The sequence below is a fragment of the Oncorhynchus kisutch genome, linkage group LG7, assembly GCF_002021735.2.
Source record: "Oncorhynchus kisutch isolate 150728-3 linkage group LG7, Okis_V2, whole genome shotgun sequence".
NCBI classification, from domain to species: Eukaryota; Metazoa; Chordata; class Actinopteri; order Salmoniformes; family Salmonidae; genus Oncorhynchus; species Oncorhynchus kisutch.
This window is the reverse complement of record NC_034180.2, coordinates 30,757,131-30,782,318: the sequence shown is the minus strand read 5'-3', so window position 1 is coordinate 30,782,318 and position 25,188 is coordinate 30,757,131. Positions and strand designations below refer to the sequence as shown.

At 42.8% G+C, this 25,188-nt stretch overlaps 1 protein-coding gene and 1 long non-coding RNA gene across 5 annotated transcripts in view; one reads left to right on the top strand and one right to left on the bottom strand.

The window, feature by feature from the left end:
• Positions 1-1,321: 1,321 nt before the first annotated feature.
• Positions 1,322-4,127, bottom strand: LOC109894446 (tRNA (guanine(37)-N1)-methyltransferase-like). Of its 2 annotated transcripts, none has more exons than XM_020487943.2 (5): positions 4,013-4,127; positions 3,202-3,827; positions 2,825-2,949; positions 2,086-2,725; positions 1,322-1,660 (listed from the first exon to the last, which is right to left on the bottom strand). In XM_020487943.2, exons 1-5 carry the CDS (start codon positions 4,018-4,020, stop codon positions 1,605-1,607), a joined length of 1,455 nt encoding a protein of 484 aa, XP_020343532.1. In that variant the 5' UTR covers positions 4,021-4,127; the 3' UTR covers positions 1,322-1,604. The 2 variants fall into 2 exon arrangements, with proteins under 2 accessions (XP_020343532.1, XP_020343531.1); XM_020487942.2 differs by having other exon boundaries at positions 3,937-4,055.
• Position 4,128: 1 nt separating this feature from the next.
• Positions 4,129-25,188, top strand: part of LOC109894445 (uncharacterized) — a 32,533-nt gene continuing 11,473 nt past the window's right edge. Inside the window, exons 1-4 of one of the 3 annotated variants that reach the window (XR_004210621.1) lie at positions 4,136-4,382; positions 8,633-8,751; positions 22,277-22,343; positions 24,366-24,507. This is a non-coding gene — a long non-coding RNA (uncharacterized LOC109894445). Of the gene's footprint in view, positions 4,383-8,632; positions 8,752-22,276; positions 24,508-25,188 lie in introns of all 3 variants that reach the window. The other 2 variants (XR_002255872.2, XR_004210622.1) reach the window with 2 other exon arrangements.

Genomic DNA, 25,188 nt, shown 5'->3' with positions numbered 1-25,188 from the left:
TGCCTACGTAGCTGCTGTGCTGACTGCGCCGTTCCCTACGTAGCTGCTGTGCTGACTGCTCCGCTCCCTAAGTAGCTGCTGTGCTGACTGCTCCGCTGCCTACGTAGCTGCTGTGCTGAGTGCTCCGCTGCCTACGTAGCTGCTGTGCTGACTGCTCCGTTGCCTACGTAGCTGCTGTGCTGACTGCTCCGTTGCCTACGTAGCTGCTGTGCTGACTGCTCCGTTGCCTACGTAGCTGCTGTGCTGACTGCTCCGCTCCCTACGTAGCTGCTGTGCTGACTGCTCCGCTCCCTAAGTAGCTGCTGTGCTGACTGCTCCGCTGCCTACGTAGCTGCTGTGCTGAGTGCTCCGCTGCCTACGTAGCTGCTGTGCTGACTGCTCCGTTGCCTACGTAGCTGCTGTGCTGACTGCTCCGTTGCCTACGTAGCTGCTGTGCTGACTGCTCCGCTCCCTACGTAGCTGCTGTGCTGAGTGCTCCACAACCTCAGTAGGCAACGGTGTCTGGTCACTGGTGTAGCCTACAAACTTCATGTTGTACAAACAACTTTTCAAACTATTGCATTCCCTCAGTAGGCTATTAAGTATAAGCGCGATTTCCTACAAACGTCATGTTGTACACAACTGTATGAACTATTGCATTTCATTCCTCAGTAAACAAGTGTGATTTCATGTTTTTTCTTTTCAGGAGGGTAGTAGGCTACATGCAGCTATTTACATGTTTAACACAAAATACATTGACATGTTCATACAAATTTAAGCTACATCATCATGGTTCAGAAGAGGGTAAGTTAAAAAGTGAAACGTGGGGCAGTGTGGGCAGCAGTTACGTTAGAAAAACCAGTGTGTGTGTGTGTGTAAAATAACACATGCGCAGAACGTGATCCAGACCCTTAGCGTTGAGAAAGAGGTTTGGGGGGGGGGGGGTGTAGCCGGGGTCATTTTTAAAGGCCTCACCACCTATGCAGACTGTCGTGATCTTTACATCACATATACAGTAGTAGCAGTGATGCTAATATAGGGATGTTGAAGGAGAGGGGATAATAGACTACAGGGGCTTACATTAGGATGTTGCAAAATTATATTTTTAACTGAGACGTTTCTTCTCTTTCTGTTTGCAGGTATCTGAAACACGTGTGCATTGCCCAGCCCCAGGACATGTGTGTCATCGAGCCATCCAGGATGCCGTTACTGGACTGACCCAGAAACTCAGAAATATGAAGCTGTCAATTATCACAGGACTCAAATGACCCCCCCTGTTCTACATTGTGGAGGGAGCTATGGACAGTGGACTTTGGTCTGAAGTTAGATCAGGATGTATATGTTGCCATTTTTGTATGATCTTATTTTTTTATTTTAAAAAAAACACACATGAAGCCAGTTGTTGGATAAGAAAACTATTGAAACAATGCCTATTTGTGGGACCTGGATAATGGACCAGTATTTCAAATACAGTCAACGCATACCTGTTTGTATGTTCTTTTTAGGTCAAGGCATGATTTAGATCATGTCAGCCTTATTGACACTATTATAAAATAACATGAACAGAGTTCAAAAATAAAATGTACAATTCAAGGTCTCAGAATGAGCTCCTTGGTCAAATATATTCAATTTGTTGTCTCCGCACACTTTTGTCTCTTTGGGGCTGGTTCTTCTATGGCTTCTGAGGAGAGGACAAATAGTATTAGTATTTTCAGTCTACAGTCTTTCAGAGAGTGCATGTGTGTTATACTGTTCAGGGTTGGAGCAAATTCAAATTAAATGTGACATTTCAAATCTTGAATTATATTTGAATTCATTCTTCAAGTTATTGCATTGGAATTTGGACTCTTTGGAATTTCGTATTTGTACATTTCCCAGTTAATGGAATTAATGCACATAGTATCAAATTGACTGCAGGATTTGTTTTAAATAATATCAACTTCTATTTCCAATACAGCTAGGCTGTCAGAACAGTGACATAAGCCTGAGGGAATTGGAATTTGTTGGATAATATTGAAGATTTAAATCTCTGAATTCAAAGACTGACCTGGAGTCTGAATTGGTGGAATTAACCCCAACCCTGGTACTGTGTGAATGAAAGCTCACCTGTCTGTGTGCTCTCTCTGCTGAAGAGAACCTCTTTGGGGATGGTGAAGCTCACACACATCATCTCCTTGTTGGGGGCCACGTTCCGCACTAGATGTACAGAGCACAGCCCCTCTAGGGAGAACCCCAGGCTGGCTGAGGCCCTTTCCACCACGTCTTTCTGGGGGTCATCCTCCTTAGAGAACCCATAGCAGTGCACCTGCGGCAGGTTCACATCACAGGAATGTCCCTGGTCCAGCAGGCCTCTGAAGGCATCCAGGAACTCCAGGGCCAAGGCAGGAAGGTTCATGACCACATGCACACTGACTGTCCCCTTCATCATGACAGGCAGCTGCTGCTTCAGTGGCCCCTGGATGAAGGCCCTGCCATCCAGGTTAAAGGTGGTGACCTTACGCTCCACCTTGTTCAGTTTGCAGTTGTGCTGCAGCCAGCGGTGAGACTCGGGGTTAAGGTCGTTGGCCAGCACAGTGCAGCCACGGCGGGCAGCGGGGATGGCAAAAGGACCCACGCCAGCAAACACATCCAGCACAGTGTCACCGCGTTTCAGAAGAGCCACCACACGCTCATGCTCGGTGCTAAGACGAGGGTTCCAATACACACGGGAGAAATCAAACTCGTATGTCACGCCGTTCTCACGCACCTGCAACGATGAGAGGGAGGGTAAGGGAGGAATGCAATGCCCACGCCTCTGATTTCATGATAATAAGTTTCATCAAAAGCACAATCTCATAGGACTTACTTTAGCCACCATATTTTCCTCTCCAGCCATCACCTCCATCTTGAAGTTACGGTAGGCAGAGTCGATGGTGTTGGTCTTATTGACCACACAGGTCACCCCAGGGTTCTTATCCATTATGACTTGGCCTGGTAATGGATTTGCAAGACTGCATCATGTCAGTAAAACAATGAAGCAGCACTATCGTATTCCTCACACACACACTTAACGTATTTCATCTGTAGCTAATTGACCACTCAGGAAATACAATCCTGGGACCGTGGTCAGGGATTCAAGAGCATAAAATACATAACCTGTCAATAGCATTACTGTTACCCATGCCTGTCTTCTGACAGATTGTTGTGATGCAGAATAGTACATTATGGTTGTGGCACACTCACCTATGAGGTTTCTGTAGGGCAGCTGGTGCTCCCGCAGGTTCATGTGCGCAATGTGACCCACTCGACTAAACCCCGAGGTGACGTCTTGGCCTTCTGGCAGCACAGCGCGCAGAACCTCCTCACTCTTCAGGTTGTCATAGGTCAGCCGCAGCTCGTACCGCTGGAGCTCTTGAGGTACTCCAAATGACTGCAACGCCTCGGCTTCTGCATCGCTGAATGAGCTGGGTGAGGAGACACTGGCAGGGTCCAACAACAAGAGCCTCTCGTCATCGCTGCCTTCAACCTCAACCACTCTTCGTATACCCGGGCGCTGGAGTGCTACTTTTTTCAGGCTCTTAACCAATTTATTGAGGACTTCTTTTGGCACACGCAGGGCTGGGACAATAACTGTCTGGGAGAAGACTTCTTTATCCAAACAGGTCATACCTCGGACCTCAGGAGGAGCTGTGTATAGGCTGGGATCCATCCCGCTGTGTTGATGCTGCTCAAGCATCGGCTTCGAAACACTCTCAGAACAAGTTGATGCTCGGTCCGGCTGCAGGACCACTGAACACAGGGTCCGGTATCGATAGCGAGATTTCACGCAGGTTTGAGTTTGTAGTCGTGAGAAGATACTAGGAACAATCCTGCAAAGACAAATCGTAGAGGTCTCCTTAAAATATGACTTAAATATCAACATTAGAAAAATGACAAACTAATATGACAAATGATTGGCAAACAACATTGAATGCTTACTTTTTGTTAATATTATTGCATGGAAAGATCATTACTTTATTCAATAAAACCATAAACATTAAAACGCATTCCCCACCTCAACATCGCTTCTGCAGAGCACGCGCATGTTTAGACGTCATCATTAGTGGACTTGCTGTGCATTTCTATCCAATCCGCGACGAATAAAACCAGAAGCGTTTTCATGTCATATGACCACCTCAAATCAGCTGTGAGAAGTTGCATATACGGGTCCTCATAGTGTAGTAGATTTAGTTGGTTAAAGGAAACGCTGTATCCACCAGGCACCACGAACTGCACAGATGAGGTAGCTATTGTATTGGTTGTTGTAAGTAACTTACTACTAACCTTTCGCTCGAGGTCAAATCACCCGGAGACTGAGTATCAAGGTAGAAGGCACCACCGTTCACACTGATCATGGCAACGAGACCACCCCTCTCCTGGGAAATGTAAGTGAGCATTCAGCCTCTAGCCAGGAATTAAGAGGCATCAGTTTAATAATTGTGTGCTCACTTATTGGCATCCAGGATTTCGTTAACGTTTCTTTCTGCAACAGGCGTAGGATCCCTTGTATGTTCCACGGTTACATCTAGCCCACTACAATTGATTTATAGTAGCTCTGCAGTCTATTATAAACTGGGTGGTTCTAGCCCAGAATGCTGATTGGCTGACAGCCGTGGTATATCAGACCGTATACCACGGCTATGACAAAACATTTATTTTTACTGCTCTAATTATGTTTGTAACTAGTTTATAATAACAATGAGGCACCTCAGGGTATGTGGCCAATATACCACGGCTAAGGGCTGTATCCAGACACTCTGCGCAGCGTCATGACTAAGAGCATCACTTAGCCGTGGTATATTGGCCATATAACAAGCCTTGTTGCCTAATTATAAACGGGTGGGTCTAATCCTGGTTGCTGATTGGTTAAAACCGCATTACAGCTGGTGTCTATTCTACGTGTGACCACCAGCTAAAGCTATGACAGTAAATAGGCATTTCAATATCTCCCATTACTTTCAGACATTGGTTTTCAATAGTGGAGATTTGTATAAAACTTGTGGTCTGCCTGACATTTGCAACATTGTTTAAATATTGAAATTTGATCTCAAGCTGTAAAGTAAAATAGTCAGAAAGGAGGACTGGCAGGTAGTGGACATGAATCACATGCTCAATCTGTGCAATTCTATTTCACATGACAACTTTAGTTCCACTTGCATTGTCTCTCTCAGCACTTTGGAAATCATGCACATTCTAATCTCATGCGGTCTGTCATTGCAAGTCCACATTTTACAGTGGTTTGGCCCCAGGGAGTTACAGTACACAACTCACTAGAATTCATGTTTTTTTTCTTTATTCTCGAGTAAACAGATGGTGACTGTTAGGCTATGTATTTCTTGCTGTTTTCGATGTGGGGCCATTCCACTTTAACGGAATTAGGCTGAAACTTTCAACGTTTTAACAAACCATAACTCTATGCACTAGGACTACTCTGAACAATTTACACAGGAAATCTTACAAAAACACTTAATGGAAGAACTGTACAGATGCTAAATTTGGTAACAGAATTACAGTAAAATCTCCCTCTGTATTAAGATTCAAAGATGTCTGCAGAAAGAATGGGGTGTCAGCAATGAACTGCCTAAACATCAGACTGTTACCAAGGTTACCCCATGGATATTCAGTTTAAAAGAAGTCTGCCTAAAAATAGTCTCTTTAAGCCAGCATTTTGAGGAAAATGATATTTACCTACTTTGCCGGTTTTCTGTGCTGTTGGTATTTTTGATGGTAGGAGGTGGAGATGGGGTATCCCCAGGAAAGTGTTGTTTACCCAACATTATGTGGCGCCAATGGGTTCTGTAGCTTGTATTTTCAATCTCCTGACATGTTGCACTTGATGGACAATGAGTAAACGATAAGCGAACGTAGTTGACCGAAGCACGTTTCCTCACAATCAGCTGGAAGTGTTTGTGAAATGTGCCTGCTGATTGTGTGGGACGATGTTCGGTTAGGCTCATCTATATAGTGTTTATCACGTGTGAATTGCGTCGGTATTGAAAATAGAAAAACAGAAATACAAATCGATATACAGACCAGCATACTGACGGTTAAATTGATAACACTTCCCAGTTGTTATTTTGTCTCAGATTACTTCCGACATAGGGACAAATTCGGAGGTCAGTAAATTGAAATGACTTTTGTTTAACATTCTGACTTGTAGTGGGTCTGTTCGGGAATGCTAAGCATATATGTTAGAGACGAAAGTGTAAGTATTTAATAATCGGATTCTAAAAGAGGCTAAGCTAAGACATGACTCCTTAAGTTTGAAAACCTTTATTTTGGTTATTAAACTACAGAAGTGGATTTACACCCGGTAACAGAATTATCTCTTGGGTCCCTGATCTTTACTATACATGAATGCATAATTATGGATATGAATATCATTCTCTTCATGGTGATGTGTCCTAAATAGGTACACAAAGGTAGAAATATGCAATATTGCATTTATGGGTATTATTCAACACACTGGCTATTAGTTTGAGGTCCGCCACCAAACTAGACCAAATTTGGTTGGTCCGGATCGGACCAAATCTGAACCAATCATAGATGTCTATGTTTCACAAGTTTGGACATCACAGTACAGCATATTAGAGTTCAGCACAGCACATCTCAGTACATTATATTATACTGTACTCTAGTGTGCTCTACTGTACAGAACTCTACTTTTCTTTACTGTACTGTGGTGCCCAAACATGTGAAACATGTTTGGTTCATGATTGGTTCAGATTTGGCCCATTCACCAATCATAGACGTCTATATTTGGGCCAAATCAAGGCCGGTTTGAACCAGCCCAAAAAAACGATGTCAGTGGACGTAGAAATCTAGGCCAGGGTCGACTGACCAAATTTCAAATACTTTTCGACGTCCAATGTCGGTGGGTGCAGATGCTGGTTACAGTAAATGGAAAGAGAGAGGGGCTCATGGGTAGGAGTCAGTAAGACCTGGGAGAGGTAACATTAACTAGAGAGAGGGGGCTCATGGGTAGGAGTCAGTAAGACCTGGGAGAGGAAACATTAACTAGAGAGAGAGGGCTCATGGGTAGGAGTCAGTAAGACCTGGGAGAGGTAACATTAACTGGAGAGAGGGAGGATTGTCCATACTGTTTTCACACTCGCTTTGACCATGACAGAAAGAGAAGGAAAACCGTTTTGAGCTGAACATGACAGTATGCCAGTGGAAGGGAGAACTCTAGCAGGTGATCAAACTGTAGTTTGTGACTACTATGATTCCCCATTGTAACACATTTAATTACAGTAATTCCGTTCCTGATTTTTCAGTTATTCTGTTACCAAGTTGGTAACAGAATTACAAGTTTTAATCACTTAATTCATAAACAAAAATGGATATCAGAAAAACACTAATACATTTGTAGGTCTACCTTTACTTGTTACTTCTGTAAACTTTCCTTATTCTCCCTCATGCGGTAGAGAAATTAGAAAATGTCTTTAAAAAAAATTCCTTGTGCATTGAAATTTCTTTACCAGAACCCAACATATCTTTTAACTTCTAAGACTTTTTGTGGTAGCTGTTTTCTAAGACTCCTTTTCAATCTGTTTGACCAGAAATCAAAGCCATTACTTATGCCTAATTTTTAAGATGAAAAATGTATCTATGCCTTAGTTTCACAAAATGTAAAGGCTCTTAGCTTTCATTTACCACCCAATTTTATATGTTCCTATGAACTTCCCATGTTGCTGCTCATGGGACCTTTTTACATGGAAATGACCTGATAAACATGATTTATTTATCACACATCCCACTGTAAAGTGACGCTAAAGTGAACCCTAGAGTTATTGGCGAGACAAATAATGACCCCTAATATGAGGTCAAGAATTGCAACACAAGTCTTTAAAATGACTGACGGTTACTCGTTATGATGACTGATTGCAGCTCAACAAACAGGCCTACAAGGGAAGTGGAGCACCTCAGACATTTCAGTGCAGCACAGAGGGAGCCTCTCCTCTAGCTAGTTCACACATCCCCTCTTGTAGTTAAGGCTAAGGGAACTCTGTCATAAAGATCTGTTGTGAAGGCCTATGTCAAAATGCCGATCACTCTTAGAGAGCACTACAGGTCCACTACTGCATACTCTGATAACCCCAAACTTCCCCTGCATTATTAGTCTGCTGTATATTTATCCCTCCTGATGTAATAATAGCGCACTTCCTATCCACCACTGCTGGAACCATGACTATATCAGATCCAATAACTCATAGGTTAATCCGGACTCTCATACTCTGGTTTGCTTTGACATTGACACCAGGGTTGTGGCTGGATCTCCAGGATATCCCCTATTAGAGGCCAAACCGAACCAGGCATCATCGTCAATACACCCAGCTCTGGCAGCTGTCCTGCAGGCTAGGGCTCAAATCCACTCTTCTCATGTCCTATTCCATTCACTGATCCCACACTACATTCCACTGCAGTGTTCTCATCACAGTAGCACAGTGGGTCTCAGAAAGCGTTCCTCTAAATTGATTCACTTCCTGGATTATGTTAGAATTTGACATTGTTCTTTCATGTAATAGTACGTTATTTTATAGTGAGCTGATTGATTTGACTGAGCTATCTGTATGTTTACCCCCCCCCCCCCCTTTCTCTTCTGTCTCTCTCTCTTGCTCTATTATCTCTCCAGAGGAGGCAAGGGATAAAGGGGCCTCCTTCATCTGTCTTCAATCTGATGAAGGTCATCATGGGCAGTGCCATCCTGGACCTGGCCTACGCAATGGCCAACACCGGTATAGTGGGCTTCGGGTGAGTAGAACAGATGGAGGCATATTTGAAAGTTAAAATATAGAGCTGCCCCCTAACTCCTTTTTGTGCTCACTACTCAGCTCTTTCTCTAGAAGCTCCACGCCTCTACACCTATCTCCTTTAGTAGCGAAATGATACCTGTAGATTGTTCTAGATGTAGTCATTTGAGCTGCAGGGACCGAGTGGACAGGAGTCAGTATTTTACATCAGTGTGTCACTTTGGTGGTGAATATTGACTCCTGTCCACTCGGTCTCTGCAGTTGCTGCTAGTGTCCAGTATGGCAGCTTACTCTATACACCTCCTACTGATGCTGTGTGATCTAACAGGTGAGTTGGCATTCAGATCTCCACTCAAACATCAGTTGAATTTCATTAGGCTGCCACTGTGTAATGTCCATTTAGCTCTTTAAAAAAAAAGTTTTATTTTGTATTTTTTTATTTGTATTTCTTATTCACTCTATATACGAACAACAACTTAGATGCACACAAACAATGACTACATCTCATCTGCCCAGACCTGCATGCTCACCCCCCCATCCCTAGTGCCTACATTATTGTTTGCCACTTGGCCTTAAATTGTAGCCATTTGTATTCCTCGGTCGCCCATGCTATTTCATTATTTCAATACAAAATCATTAGATGTTTTCATTGTGTTAATAATGGAGCTTTGATTTTCAAGTTTTTAGTACATGTTTTTTCAAGATGAGTGATGAGAAGAGAATAGTCCAGACTATTGGGTATCTCATGACACCCCCATATGCCATGTCTTGAAATATGCAGACAGATATTTGTTCTTTACATTGTAAAACTTCTGTCACCCAACTTTCTAGCTCCGCCCACAACTTCTGGAATTTGTAGCATCCCTAGAAAGCATGGATTATTGAGTCATTAGTTTTACACTTAGGACATGATTCTGCCGTTGTGCTGTAGAATTTGTGAGTTTTGTCTCTTGTATAATACATTCTATACTTCAGTTTATACTGTGTTTTCGTTAGTTATGCTCCAATCAGTTATTTTTACGTCTGGGTTCCAATAGTTTATATATTTTTCTTAGAGATTGTCAGTTGGATATGCTCTCTGCAAGGTTTTGTGTATCTTCCCTATCATATGAACATACTTTTCGTACTCAAATAAGATTCCCTCAAGGTTGTTTTGATGCCCAAAAGATTTAAAATCTACATTTCGTGATAAGTTGCATGTATTTGAAACTCGACATTGGTCAGTCCAAAATTACTTTTTAATTTTATCAACCAGATAAATGTATTTCCTGTTGCCAAGTCATTTACAGTTTCTATGCCTTTAGTTTTCCTTGTGGACCAATTTATTGTTGCATTCTGAAAAGCTATCCAAGGATTGTTCCATAGGGTTGTGTTTTTAGGACTGATATTGGTTCTTGTAGAATACGTTTCATTTTCTTCCATATTGTTATAGTGTTCTGAACTATGAAGTTAATGTTTTTATCTTTATCCTCTGAAAATAAACACGTAAAAAGATTCTGTAGATTAGCATCTTCAGTATGTACCCATTGTTCCCATTTGGTGCATTTAACTATATATAAAAGCCTTTGTTAGCGAGTTGATACAATTCCATGTCTGGAAGGTTTAAACCCTCAGACTTAGGAAGATGTGAGAGATGTGTTTTATTTGCCCATTTAAAGTCATATGACCGAGTGTACTTATTTTAAAGAATGTCTGGGGTAATGCAAAAACCTTGTCAGCCATGAAGTTCTACAGAGGTTTATTCTACCTGTAAGATTCATGGGAAGATTTTAATTGAATTAGATCTGCTTTCATATTGTTGAGTAATAGAATATTTATGTTTGTTACTTATTAAGCATCCTAAGTATTCAATATTTTTGTGGTCAACTTAAAGGATTGCTGTAGATCATCAGCTATTACTTTTCCTATTGCCATTATTTAGTGTTTTCCACCTTTTTATTTTATATCCTGAGATGTTTTAAATTATGAAAATATTTTCATAAAATGTATTTCAGCTGGAAAGGTGAAAGATTCCAAAGTTTTGAATAGAAAAGTCCATTCAGGATGTTTGAAAGTCTTTTCAGCATGAACAGCCATTTATTGATAAATCTGTCTTGTTTGTTTGCGTATTGTATTAAACTGTGCATTCGGAAAGTATTCAGACCACTTGACTTCTTACACATTTTGTTACGTTACAGCCTTATTCTAAAATTGGGTCCTCAGATCCTCAAAATGTTCTACAGCTGAAACATCGAGAGCATCCTGACTGGTTGCATCACTGCCTGGTACGGCAATTGCTCGGCCTCCGACCGCAAGGCACTACAGAGGGTAGTGCGTACGGCCCAGTTCATCACTGGGACTAAGCTGCCTGCCATCCAGGACCTCTACACCAGGCGGTGTCAGAGGAAGGCCCTAAAAATTGTCAAAGACCCCAGCCACCCCAGTCATAGGCTGTTCTCTCTACTACTGTATGGCAAGTGGTACCGGAGTGCCAAGTCTAGGACAAAAAGTATTCTCAACAGTTTTTACCCCCAAGCCATAAGACTCGTGAACAGGTAATCAAATGGCTACCCGAACTATTTACATTGTGTGCCCCCCCCCCAACCTCTCTTTTACGCTGCTGCTACTCTCTGTTCATTATATATACATAGTCACTTTAACTATACATTCATGTACATGCTACCTCAATTGGCCCGACCAACCAGTGTACCCCCGCACATTGGCTAACTGGGCTATCTGCATTGTGTCCCGCCACCGACCACCCGCCAAACCCTCTTTAACGCTACTGCTGCTCTCTGTTTATCATGTATGCATAGTCACTTTAACCATATCTACATGTACATACTACCTCAATCAGCCCAACTAACCAGTGGCTGTATATAGCCTCTCTACTGTTATTTTTCACTGTTGTTTTATTTCTTTACTTACCTATTGTTCACCTAATACCTTTTTTTGCACTATTGGTTAGAGCCTGTTGTATTCAGCATTTCACTATAAGGTCTACACCTGTTGTATTCGGCTCACGTTACAAAAACTTTGATTTGAAATTGATAAAATTATTTTTCCTACCTTGATCTACAAAAAAAAGGTTTTCAATATAATAATAAATATATATATATAATTAATTACATAAGTATTCAGACCCTTTGCTATCAGACTTGAAATTGTGCTGAGGTACATGGTGTTTCCATTTATCATCCTTGATCTTTCTACAACTTGATTGGAGTCCACCTGTGGTAAATTCAATTGATTGGACATGATTTGGAAAGGCACACACCTGTCTATATAAGGTCCTACAGTTGACCGTGTATGTCAGAGCAAAAACCAAGCCATGAGGTCGAAGGAATTGTCAGTAGAGCTCTGAGACAGGGTTGTGTCGAGACACAGATCTGGGGATGGGTACCAAAACATTTCTGCAGCATTGAAGGTCCCCAAGAACACAGTGGCCTAGATTATTAAATGGAAGACTCTTCCAGGAGACTCAACTCTTCCTAGAGCTGGCCGCCCAGCCAAACTGAGCAATTGGGGGAGAAGGCCCTTGGTCAGGGAGGTGACCAAGAACCTGGTGGTTACTCTGATAGTGCTCCAGAGTTCCTCTGTGGAGATGAGAGAACCTTCCAGAAGGACAACCATCTCTGCAGCACTCCACCAATCATGCTTGGAGTTTGCCAAAAGGCACTGTGGCAAAAAAGGGGCCGAATGATAAATGGCAGATATGTGAGGGCAGAACTAATAAATGGGCTCTGCCATCACACTAAAATGGCCACCCCGACCAGAACTACAGATCACAAAATGGCCAACCGCCAAAACTACAATTTCCCAAAGCAAGGGGAACACTCGGATAAGGGGTCAAGACAAACCTGGAAGATATAGAGGAAGGGGCTGGGGGATCTGTGAATCAAAGAGAAAGTGACTATATATATATATACACACACACACACACACATGTTGGATTTGCCATGTGTGACCTGGACTGTTTTGGACTTACCTGTTGGCGTTTGGACCTGGACCTACCGAGAACCCGATTTGTGTACCGAACCCTGCTATCCTTGACCCATTCTTGCGGCCTGGGTGGACCAGGATGGAGAAACCAACACACAGGTACTGTCCTGTTTGAAAGAACTCTCATTCTGGTGTGATTTTGGTGACTGTCTCCCTCTTAATTTGTGACAAACTCTCTTAACCTTGAGGTTTGTCACACGTGGTGGAGAATGCAGGAAAAGTGTGGTCTGAAGTGGATAAAAGGACTAACCGTACCGCTGGTTAGGTAGGGATCATTTGTTTTAGTTAAGTTATTACTCCAAAGCGGCATCAGGTTTTTCTGTGGCTTTGTTTGGTTTGTACATTTTGCTCAGGGAAAATGAGTATGCAGGGAGCCATACAGGCCCTGTTACAGGCAGCGGCAGCCCAACGAGGCAATTAGAGCTCAACAAATAGCTCATCAGGATGCAATGTGAATGTATCAGGACACGTTACAGGTCCAGCACCGCACCAACCAGCTGCTCAGAGAAGAGCAAGAGAGAAACACCCGGGAGTTAAGAGAAGATCTAAAGAGGCTAGCGGACAAAATTGGGGCTCAGTTACCAGCTGTGGGCCAATAATTTTCTTCAAAAAATGACAAAGCATGACGATGTGGAAGCGTACCTCACCATCAAAAGGACAGCAGAGAGGGAGAAGTGGCCAAAACAAGAATGGGCAGGCACAGGCTTATTTCGACCTGGAGTTGAAAGATGCACAGGATTACGATAAAAGGAGAGATTCTGACTAGACTGGGAGTGACCGATACCCTGAGGGCACATCGCTTCCACCAGTGGGCCAATAGACCTGACCCCCCCCCACCCCAAACAAAGCTGTTCAAGTTGATTCACCTGGCATGGAAATGGTTGCGACCAGAGACCCGTTCATCCGTCGAGACCATCGTACTCGACTAGTTTTAGGGAAGTCTACCCCGAGAATTTCAACGATGGGTTCAACGAGGTACTTTCCGCCAACCATCTCGTGGCCCTGGTTGAACGGTATTGTATGGCAGGCACAGGAAGAAAGATCCCCATTCTCCTAACCTGGGCGAACCAGAGGACAGGGTAAGACTGTTCCAGCATTGGGAGGGGGAAGAAAGCAGCGTGGGGCCGTGAGGAAAGAATCAGACTGGGGGCGAGACACTACGCTAAAAATCTGGAAACTGGGACTTGGGACCCTGTTTTCTGTTTCAATTGTAATTGATCGGGACATATTGTAGCATCCTGCCCTATTAAAGAAGAGCCAATGCAATGTAACCTCGGTGGAAAAAGAAGAAACTGATATATTGTATGCATGTCCTGTGGTAACCACTGTACTTGAAGGACCAAGAAACTAACATATGTGCATGGTGAAGGTTGAAGGGAAAGAGGTTGCGGCCCTGCTTGATTCCGGCAGTATTTTAACTGGTCGTTACAAACCTAGTGCCGACTCATAAACTGGATACAAGTCACGATGTCAGTGTTACATGCATTCATGGGAATACCTGCCCGTACCCCACAGCCTTAAAGAGCATACAAACCTAGGACGGGCTGCTGGATTATGCGGTCGGTGTGGTCCCAAAGATGCCATATGATGTAATACTGGGTAGACCTAGCTCATGGGCATATTCTGGGTAGACACCTCAGTATCGATAAAACCCAAGACCGGATTGTAAGGAAGTTTTACTGGCCAGGAATTCAGGCTGAGGTGGCTCGACATTGTGGAGAGTGCGCTGAGTGCCAGTTAACAGCTCCCCGACCAGCTTTTAGAAGCCCGTTTGTGCCACTCCCCATAATCAAAACGCCATTTGAGAGGATATCGATGGACATAGTGGGCCCAAATCCGTCTTTGAATGTCCTTGAGTGGCCCGGACTTGAACTCGATTGAACATCTTTGGAGAGACCTGGAAATATTTGGCAAGCGACACTCCCCATCCAAACTGACAGAGCTTGAGAGGATCTGTAGGAAATAATGGGAGAAATTCCCCAAATACAGGTGAGCCAAGCTTGTAGCGTCATACCCAAGAAGACTCGAGGCTATAATCGCTGCCAAAGGTGCTTCAACAAAGCACTGAGTAAAGGGTCTGAATACTTATGTAAATGTAATATTTTTTTATTACAAACATTTCTAAAAACCTGTTTTGCTTTGTCATTATGGGGTATGTGGATTGATGAGAAAAAAATAATTTAATCAATTTTAGAACAAGGCTGTAACGTAACAATGTTGGGAAGTCAAGGGGTCTGAATACTTTCCGAATGCACTGTATGTATCAAGTTTGGTAGGACTTTTGCCATTATATTGCTTATAAGCTTTGTTATTTTATTGTCACTATTTATTAAACTTCTATAATCAGCAGGAGACTCTACTGATTTTCGTGGTTTAATTTAACTTGAATAACTGTTTAAAAGGAAGTTTCTAAATTTGATTTAACTTTTGTGGAGTATGAGATTATCATTCCCCTAATGTACGCCTTAAAGGCATCCCTAATTATATTGGGGGTCTGCTTTATTCTGTCATCTGTCTACATTTGTCATTTATTATTTAGTCCATGTATTTGAATACATTTCGGGTCCAGAATATGCACTCTGTTCATTCTCCAAATTCTGTAACGAAGAGTATTTTCTATTGGTGTAATTAAGCAGGACACCAGAGAATGATCCGATATCCCTATATCATGAATGTTTTAAACCAGTAAATTGATGAGTGCATTTTTGGAAATATAAATGTAGTTGATTCTTGAATAGTTTTTCTTACTTGGAATGGTGAGGCAGATTTACATAAATACTCATTAGATTTTATTTGCCGTGCTCACTTCCTTAGCCAATATTGGTGTTGAAAGTGATCATTAACATAACACTGTTTAGCATAAACTCATAAAACAGCCAACAGAGTGAATGATGCTTCTGACGAGTTTTGGGTTCCCATCATCTCGCTCCACTTCATAGTTTTTCTTACTTGGAGAAAAAAGGACTAGACTTTTGTAGTTGGGAATAGTGATCTTTAGGTGTCCTGTAAATTATTTGTAGGGATTACATTTTTCAGCCTCTTTAGAGGCGTCTGTCAATCATTTGTGTGAATTAGGAACTATTATTTTAGCAGGTGACCTATCTGGATTTTTTTATTTCAGCTTTATTTAACTAGGCAAGTCAGTTAAGAACAAATTCTTATTTTCAATGATGGCCTAGGAACAGTGGGTTAACTGCCGTGTTCAGGGGCAGAACGGCAGATTTTTACCTTGTCAGCTTGGGGATTCGAACTTGCAACCTTTCGGTACTAGCCCAACGCTCTAACCACTAGGCTTACCCTGCCACCACATTTGATCTAATATAGCTTGAATTTTGTCTAAAATTGTGGGATATACAATGAAATCAGTGTAAGGTATAATTCAACATCAGAAAAGTAATTTTTACATTATAATCTACAGGATTCTCCTTAATCAGGTAAGAAATAGCCCTAAAACATGCTATGATTTATTGATTCTGATATTAGTAAAAATCTGTTTGTATGCCTAGTACAGTACTACACAGAACACTGTTATGGAATCTATTTAGAATCTACGTTGGAAATAATCTATCATACAAGTAACCCCCTTTCAATTATGTTTATTCTTGTTGGAATCAATTCACATCCAAAACTTGAGGGAAGGTCAGCTTTGCTTCTTTGCTCGTACATTTTGTTCTCAATGTTGCACCCTTGGATGTAGTTCCACTGTCATATTTTGAAATGAAGTAGCACCATTAAAAAGTAACATGTCTCAGATCACTGTAAGGTGGATGTGGGTGGCTCCGTTTACAGTCACAGTGATGTCACAGCCTCTGAATATCAGATGGATCTCGGGTGGGGAGTGGGAGGGGCTTAACCTGGGCACATTTCCTGTAATTGCTAGTTTGACTAGTGTTTACTGCAGTCAAACTGGGACTCCTGCTGGAAAACAAAGCGCCCTTCACCACTACCACTTCCCTGTGTGGCCATTGGCCTGAGTCCCTGATAACCTTTAACGCCAAGCCACTGTCCCCTCTGGCTCTTTCCATATGGGGCTGGAACACACTAATTGGTCTGATGGTGACCCTCCCAGTCCCACCTTTCACAATGATGAGAGACCTAATGGGAGCCCACCTCCTACCTACCTCCCTTCCTCCCTCAGCCCTACTTCTCACACAGATGGGAGCCGAGATGATCTCTCTTGCTCACTCATTAGCAGGAGGGCTGACTGGGTTATTATTGCCATGCCCTGTGGAATGTTTGTGGTTGTCCCAGCATGGAGCAGTGTGTGAGGGCCTATGCACTGCCATGCCCCCCTGCGTCTGTCCACACGCTTGGCCCTCTTTTTATAAGGGGTGCATTTAGCCCCACTCTGGGTAAACACTTATCTACCCTGCCAAAGGCTGATGGGCCAATTTACCTTAATTACTGCATGGCTTAGGGCTCTCACAGACCCCCGCCCTCTCTCTTGATGAGATGAAAGTGCCTCTGGGCTGTGTTAAATACACCCTCCCACTGTGTCCACAGGGTACACGCATACACAATATACCGTACACAAATTCTCCTTTTTTGTTGATAATGTCCTTACTGCAACAACTTTTGATTTTATTGATTTTTTTAAAATCTTATTTTTATGCACAAGGCCTAATGTTTTTATTTGTATTTTCTCCACTACCAATGTGTCTGCATTGTGGTGCTTGTGAAATATGTTGTACACTTACAGTAAAAGACTGCATGACTCAAAGGCTGCTTTTACACAGGCAGCCCAATTCTGATCTTTTTCCACTAATTGATCTTTTGCCCAGTCAGATCAGCGCTTTTGCCCATAACTTGGCAAAATATCAGAATTGGGCTGCCTGTGTAAAAGTGATTCCATCATGTTTCATCATATGGCCCATGGCAAAGTATGTATGGACATGTGAATCTATTTTATGCATGATCTAAAAGTAGGCTCACGTCAGGGCCTGTAATCCACAAAGCGTCTGAGTAGAAAATTGGTTTTGCTTGCTGAGAATATTTGACTTCTTCTACTCTTATGGGTACAAATAAAACATTGGGAATGCATTTGATTGTGTTCAATGAACATTATTGAAAGGTCTAACGTTTTATGCAACATTATGGGCAAGTGACTACCGTGCCAAAGCGATAGTCGTTAAACGGTATGACGAGTGTGTTGATGTAACTGTAATATCAAAATTCCGATTTTTAACGACCCTTGGGATTGGTAAAACAAACACTGCTCAAAAAAATAAAGGGAACACTAAAATAACACATCCTAGATCTGAATGAATGAAATATTCTTATTAAATACTTTTTTCTTTACATAATTTTGGTGTGATTTTGTTGTCAGCACATTCAACTATCAGTGGAAATCAAATTTATCAACCCACCGAGGTCTGGATTTGGAGTCACACTCAAAATTAAAGTGGAAAACCACACTACAGGCTGATCCAACTTTGATGTAATGTCCTTAAAACAAGTCAAAATGAGGCTCAGTAGTGTGTGTGTGTGTGTGTGTGTGTGTGGCCTCCACGTGCCTGTATGACCTCCCTACAACGCCTGGGCATGCTCCTGATGAGGTGGCGGATGGTCTCCTGAGGGATCTCCTCCCACACCTGGACTAAAGCATCCGCCAACTCCTGGACAGTCTGTGGTGCAACGTGGCGTTGGTGGATGGAGCGAGACATGATGTCCCAGATGTGCTCAATTGGATTCAGGTCTGGGGAACGGGCGGGCCAGTCCATAGCATCAATGCCTTCCTCTTGCAGGAACTGCTGACACACTCCAGCCACATGAGGTCTAGCATTGTCTTGCATTAGGAGGAACCCAGGGCCAACCGCACCAGCATATGGTCTCACAAGGGGTCTGAGGATCTCATCTCGGTACCTAATGGCAGTCAGGCTACCTCTGGCGAGCACATGGAGGGCTGTGCGGCCCCCCAAAGAAATGCCACCCCACACCATGACTGACCCACCGCCAAACCGGTCATGCTGGAGGATGTTGCAGGCAGCAGAACGTTCTCCACGGCGTCTCCAGACTCTGTCACGTGCTCAGTGTGAACCTGCTTTCATGTGTGAAGAGCACAGGGCGCCAGTGGCGAATTTGCCAATCTTGGTGTTCTCTGGCAAATGCCAAACGTCCTGCACGGTGTTGGGCTGTAAGCACAACCCCCACCTGTGGATGTCAGGCCCTCATACCACCCTCATGGAGTCTGTTTCTGACAGTTTGAGCAAACACATGCACATTTGTGGCCTGCTGGAGGTCATTTTGCAGGGCTCTGGCAGTGCTAGTCCTTGCACAAAGGCGGAGGTAGCGGTCCTGCTGCTGGGTTGTTGCCCTCCTACGGCCTGCTCCACGTCTCCTGATGTACTGGCCTGTCTCCTGGTAGCGCCTCCATGCACTGGACACTACGCTGACAGACACAGCAAACCTTCTTGCCACAGCTCGCATTGATGTGCCATCCTGGATGAGCTGCACTACCTGAGCCAGTTGTGTGGGTTGTAGACTCCGTCTCATGCTACCACTAGGGTGAAAGCACCGCCAGCATTCAAAAGTGACCAAAACATCAGCCAGGAAGCATAGGAACTGAGAAGTGGTCTGTGGTCCCCACCTGCAGAACCACTCCTTTATTGGGGGTGTCTTGCTAATTGCCTATAATTTCCACCTGTTGTCTATTCCATTTGCACAACAGCATGTGAAATTTATTGTCAATCAGTGTTGCTTCCTAAGTGGACAGTTTGATTTCACAGAAGTGTGATTGACTTGGAGTTACATTGTGTTGTTTAAGTGTTCCTTTATTTTTTTGAGCAGTGTATATACCTCCTAAGATATTCTAAACTCTCACCATTACAATAACAGGGGAGGTTAGCATTTTGCCTCCAACTTTCTCACTCAACATCATTCACAATTAATTTAGGATTATCTGTAATCATGGTAGCATCCACATTAATTTAGAAACATATTCTTATTTACAATAAAAGTGACTCCAAAATGACACTACATTATTTAACATTTATTTATATTGGGTGCAAAATAATCTGTAACAACCAAAACAAACAGCAAATGCATCCAACAGGTTTGTAGAGTCACAAGTTTGATGCAGTCATTGCGTGCTAGGAATATGGAACCAAATACTAAACCTTTGACTACTTTAATACACTTAAGTGAATTTGTTCCAATAATTTTGCTTCCCTAAAATGGGGGGGACTATGTACAAAAAGTGCAGTAGTTTCTAAACGGTTCACCCGATATGGACAAATACCCCCTTGTATCATTTCAAATCCAAAATGCTGGATTACAGAGCCAAAGTAGCAACAAAATTGTCGCTGTATTAGGCAAGAATTTAAGAGTAGGCAAAGTGACCCTGTCAGGCCAAAAAAATCTCTGTTTTACCATTAAATGTTGCAATGTATAGACACATTCACCATTGTCTGAAGCGTGCTATTGAGTTCACAGCTGGCGATGCCTCATCTTGATTGGTTATACCCATCATTTGCAACAATGTCAATGAGCTTCATGACCATCTTTCCATTGCAGTACCTCAAACCGTCTGTCGTGATTACCAGCGAAGAAACTTTTATGAATTTAATTTATTGCTGGCTCAGTTTGTCTGGGCATCCAAAAACCTACTCTGCGCTGGGAGCTTTTTGTTGTTGTCTTAAAACAGGTTTTAACAGGATTCCTAAGACCTTTTCTGAGACGCTTTGTCAATATGGTCTTTGTGTTCCACATGACATACTTCAGATTAAACTCCAGGCTAAGTGTTGTCATGTTCTGTATTTATCATAATGTCTGTGAGCTCTGAGAGAATGTGTGAGCCAGGAATATCACACTGTAGCTATACCACTGGGCAATTATGTCTCAGGAAGGGAGATTACTGGCACCCCCATAGTAACTGCTCTAAATAAAGCGGGCCAAAACTGTAACTGCAGTTAATCCAGGCCCAGGGCAGAGACAACAGCTGTAGTCGTTCCACCTCAAAAGAGCACAGGGAAGAGGACAAAAACCATTCTTTTGAATGATCAGTGAGAAATTAAGCTAATTGATCGCACACAAATAAGTTATTTATGTTTGACCAAGTAAGTAGTAGGGCTCCCGAGTCGACCGTCATTGTAAATAAGAATTTGTTCTTAACTGACAAAAATATGAAACTGCGGCTTGGAGTATTGTCTAACCCTTTCCTCCGAAAGGGTTTGTTTGGCTGGCTTCCGGGTTAAGCGGGCGTTGTGTCAAGAAGCAGTTGCGGCTTGGCTGGGTTGTATTTCGGAGGATGCACGGCTCTCGACCTTCGCGCCTCCGGTGTCCATACGGGAGTTGCAGCAATGAGACAAGACTGTAACTACCACTTGGATACCATGAAAAAGGGGTAAAAAGTAAAGAATGAAATGTAAAAAACTGATACTGTATTCTGTTTGGGTGGGCTTCGTGTGGGATTTGGGTGGTCCATGAGTGACTTTTGACTATTTATTTGGATTTCTTAATCATTGTTAGGTTTGATCCAAATCAGATGTTGTGTACTATATTTATTGAATATTATATGAATCCTATTAATTAAAATGAGCAATTTGGGTGCAATCAATTCTTAATTTCTCAAATTAAATTATATATATTTTTAAATGTTTCAGGAATGCTTATCTTATCTGTTTCTAACTACAGAAGCCATTTCAGAACAATCTGAGATGCTAGGTGTCATAGCTTGCTGAAATGACATTGAACAACTTGTTGGCATGTGATGCTGGGGTTCCCTCACATCCTGTGAGAAAAACGACACTTTTAAAGGCACAGTCTTTCATCTTTCAACTTCATGTGTATCTGTGTGAGTCCATGATAGGGGCCTAGTGGGTGTGTCAGTCTGTGTGGGAAGTAGTGTTATTGGAAGAATTTTCTAATGAAAACAATTAGTGGATCAGTTGGGATTAGGGTCTAGGTTAGTTTAAAGGAGATGGGAAGACCAGCCCCAGGACAGTCTGGTTCTGGTCCCAGGCAGCTAGCCCAGGCCCTCCCTCTTTCCCCAACCTAATCCCTAACACTGTTTCCCTTTACCATAGCCACTGACTAACTCTCTCTCTCTCACTTACCCTGATCCAAACACTTCTCCCCTCACTTCATTTGCTCCATCTGTCCCTTTGCCCCTCTCTCTCCTGCTCTGTCATATTCGGGGTGGCAGTCTGACCCACAGGAAGTGACCTAAAGTCCGGCCTCTGATTGGCTGTCAGAAGAGTTTGGGGGGAGTGAGGGGGCGAAACACCTGGATTAGCGTCAGGGATCATTATGGTTAGCATTCCTTCCCTTTCCATTCTGGCCGCCCTGACGGGGCTTCTGCAGTGGGAACATCTGCATAGTGTCTAACTCAGCACAGCAGGCTTAGCTGGGGGGATCCCCAGAGTCTGCTGCCCCACCTCTGTCAGCTTGCTAGAGACGAGGACTAATATTCTAAACCTGTCTGACTGTCTGTCTGACCTGTGGTTGGAACAGCATATTTGACTGTATTTGCTTTTGTGTGAATAATGTGTTTGCACTCCAATAACTCACTCTTTTTAATGACCGTCTCTGTTGATATTCCTCCCTAGCCATGTCGTCATACATGTTCATCTTGAAAACCGAGCTTCCTGCAGCCATCGCCAGCTTCCTAAGCCGGTACGCATAAGCTTCCAGCATTATCAATTCAAATAAATAGACCTTTATTCAAACAAACACAACATCCTAGTAATCATGCCATTCTTTCCCTATGGTGCATTAATCATATGACCTGACTGACAGGTAAAATGCCATTAGAGCAGATTTGGATCAAACAACAGACATAAGATCAAGAGAATACTAACCACAAGGCTACAAAACCTGGAATCAACTACCCATACCTAGCCAGGCATCAGAGATTCCGCTAAGATCACATGAAGAATGTGGAGGAAATATGTCAACAAACCAAAATACACAGCTACACTGTTTAGCAGGGCTTGGAGAAAAGCCTGTGTGGTGTTGTATAACGTGGAGCAGCAGTGGAGGAAATGTACCTCTGAGAGAGAACCATTCATCAGACCCCATCAGCACCCAGTGTCCTGTCCTTCATTTGGGCCTAACTGCCTGCGTAAATGTAACTTCCACTCTCCCTACCCCCTGAAAACAGCCCACAGAGAAGTCCAAGGCCAAACTTTTTACTTCTATCATTTTATTATCAGCCACACTGAGCTGAGCAGAGAGCTGTGGCTGGCCCAATCCGTCAACATCTGACTCTTCCCCTTACAGCTGCTTTGTATTAGAGGCTCTCCCTCGCCCCAAATCTCTCGCACATGTTCCCCTGGAATCAGAGCGATACAACGGGATATCAGTTCTGCCATTCTAATTATGGCCCACGCTGAGGGAAACAAAACAGTGCTGATAATGAGTGGCTTTGGGATGTTAACACACTCTTATTGAAGCACATTAAACGCTAAATAATAGATTTGATTTATATTAAAAAGCATTTTCCCTTTGCAGCCTCATTTATCTTTATCCCAGAGTAAAAGAGTTGTGGTCTATTTTGGAGCCTTTGGATTATGTCTGTAGTGATTTATGTACTGCCTACAATAAGTCAATGGGTCCTTGTTAAAGCCTACTGACACAGCCAGGTTTCTACAGTGCTACCATTTTACAGTAGTCTCCTAAATATTTTGCTGTGCTGCCTGGAATTTTAATTTGAGAGCCCCAGTGCCCCTACAAGAAAACAAACACCCCGATAATTGCTGTAATGGTTACTTTGCTGTACCACTGCCTCTGGGTGCCATAGAGAATACACTGAGCATATATTCGGGACCGCCATGCCTGCATCATTACTACAGGAAAAATGGCTGGTTTCTAGCTCAAACTGTTCAAGTGTTATGACCCATATTACCGGCGGAAACGCATTTTACATTCATAAACCATGTTGCGGGCCGTTAACCTTGTTCAGTAATGTTACAGCATTAGCTAGCTAGCTAATTACCTGCTAACCACAGATGAACGTTATCATATTCTTTGTGGTAACTCTACAAGTAGTGTGCAAACATTTGGTGGCACAGAAAAATGGAGAGCCTCTTCAGGAGATAAGCTTCAAAAGTAGCTAGGATTCATATAGGCTCAATGAAGGCTACATCTTAATCAATTTTCTGGTGCTCCTTAACCCTGTATTTTGTGATTACTGGCAATTTTTATCATTAAAGGACCCCCACCAGAGGCAGTTGCCGCCACTATTTCGGCGTAATTTCCTGTCCTGGAGAGAGAATGCACACTCAGGTTCCACCTCCGAAGAATGACGAAAGCTAACATTACTTATTTTTTCACGAATTTGGTATGGAAATTTCCACATGGAGTTGGTTAACATCAACAAATAGGGCACTGACAGATGTCAGTGTAGCTAGCTAGCATGCTAATCTTATCTAGCTAGCTAATGTTATTGGTGTTTGTTGTATTTTTTTAAACTGCAACATATTCAAATTAGCCAGCTGGCTTTATGGCTGGTTCTGGAGCTAGATTTGTCATACGCATTGATTTAGGGAAAACTTTGCAAAAGATGGAAACCACATGCCTATCTTGTACTTCTATTGTTATATCAAAGGTTTTGGCATCTTCCATGAATTGTAGCCGCAAATCCGCCATAGATATAGTTAGACAAACTCCTGAGTTGTCTCGTTTTCCTGTTTGAAGGTGAACCTTCGCCCCATTCTGAGGTTCTGAGTGCTCTGGAGCAGGTTTTCATCAAGGATCTCTCTGTACTTTGTTCCCAATCCAACCTGGCAGAGCTTGAGAGGATCTGCAGAGAAGAATGGGAGAAACTCTCCAAATACAGGTATGCCAAGCTTGTAGTGTCATACCCAAGAATAATAAATTCTGTAATCGCTGCCAAAGGTGCTTCAACAAAGTACTGAGTAAAGGGTTTGAATACTTATGTAAATTAAATATTTCAGTTTTTTTTATTTTATAAATTTAGCAAACATTTCTAAAACTGTTTTCCTTTGTCATTATGGGGTATTGTGTGTAGATTGAGGTGGGGAGGGGGCTCAGGCAGCCAAGTGGACACAACTCATCTCAGTTACGATGAGGAATAACTTGGCATTGTTAATTAATCAGAAACAGCTGCAATGCTGGTGGGTGGTAACATTCAAATAAAACCCAGCCCTGAAACAAAACGTATGCTGAAAATAATTTGTATGTCCTATCATAGGAAAAGACACCGCATTCACAGTTTGGATTTGTCACTCCAATCCAAAATACTGTATATAATACTTTGACTAAAACGATGATTTGACTTAACTCGTTGTGCAACATCATGGGTAAGCTCTGGTCTTTCTGCTCAAAGAAGTGGATTTCTACTGGTGTGGGCATTTAATACCTCATATGTTTAATTTTGCTCCTAAATCTCTGTGCTCCTACTTTTTTCAATTTAGGAGCACATGTAGAACCCCGAGAGCCAGGCAGGGTCATGGACAGCTGGGATGTATTTGCGCTGCATTGACCAGATTTATTCTAA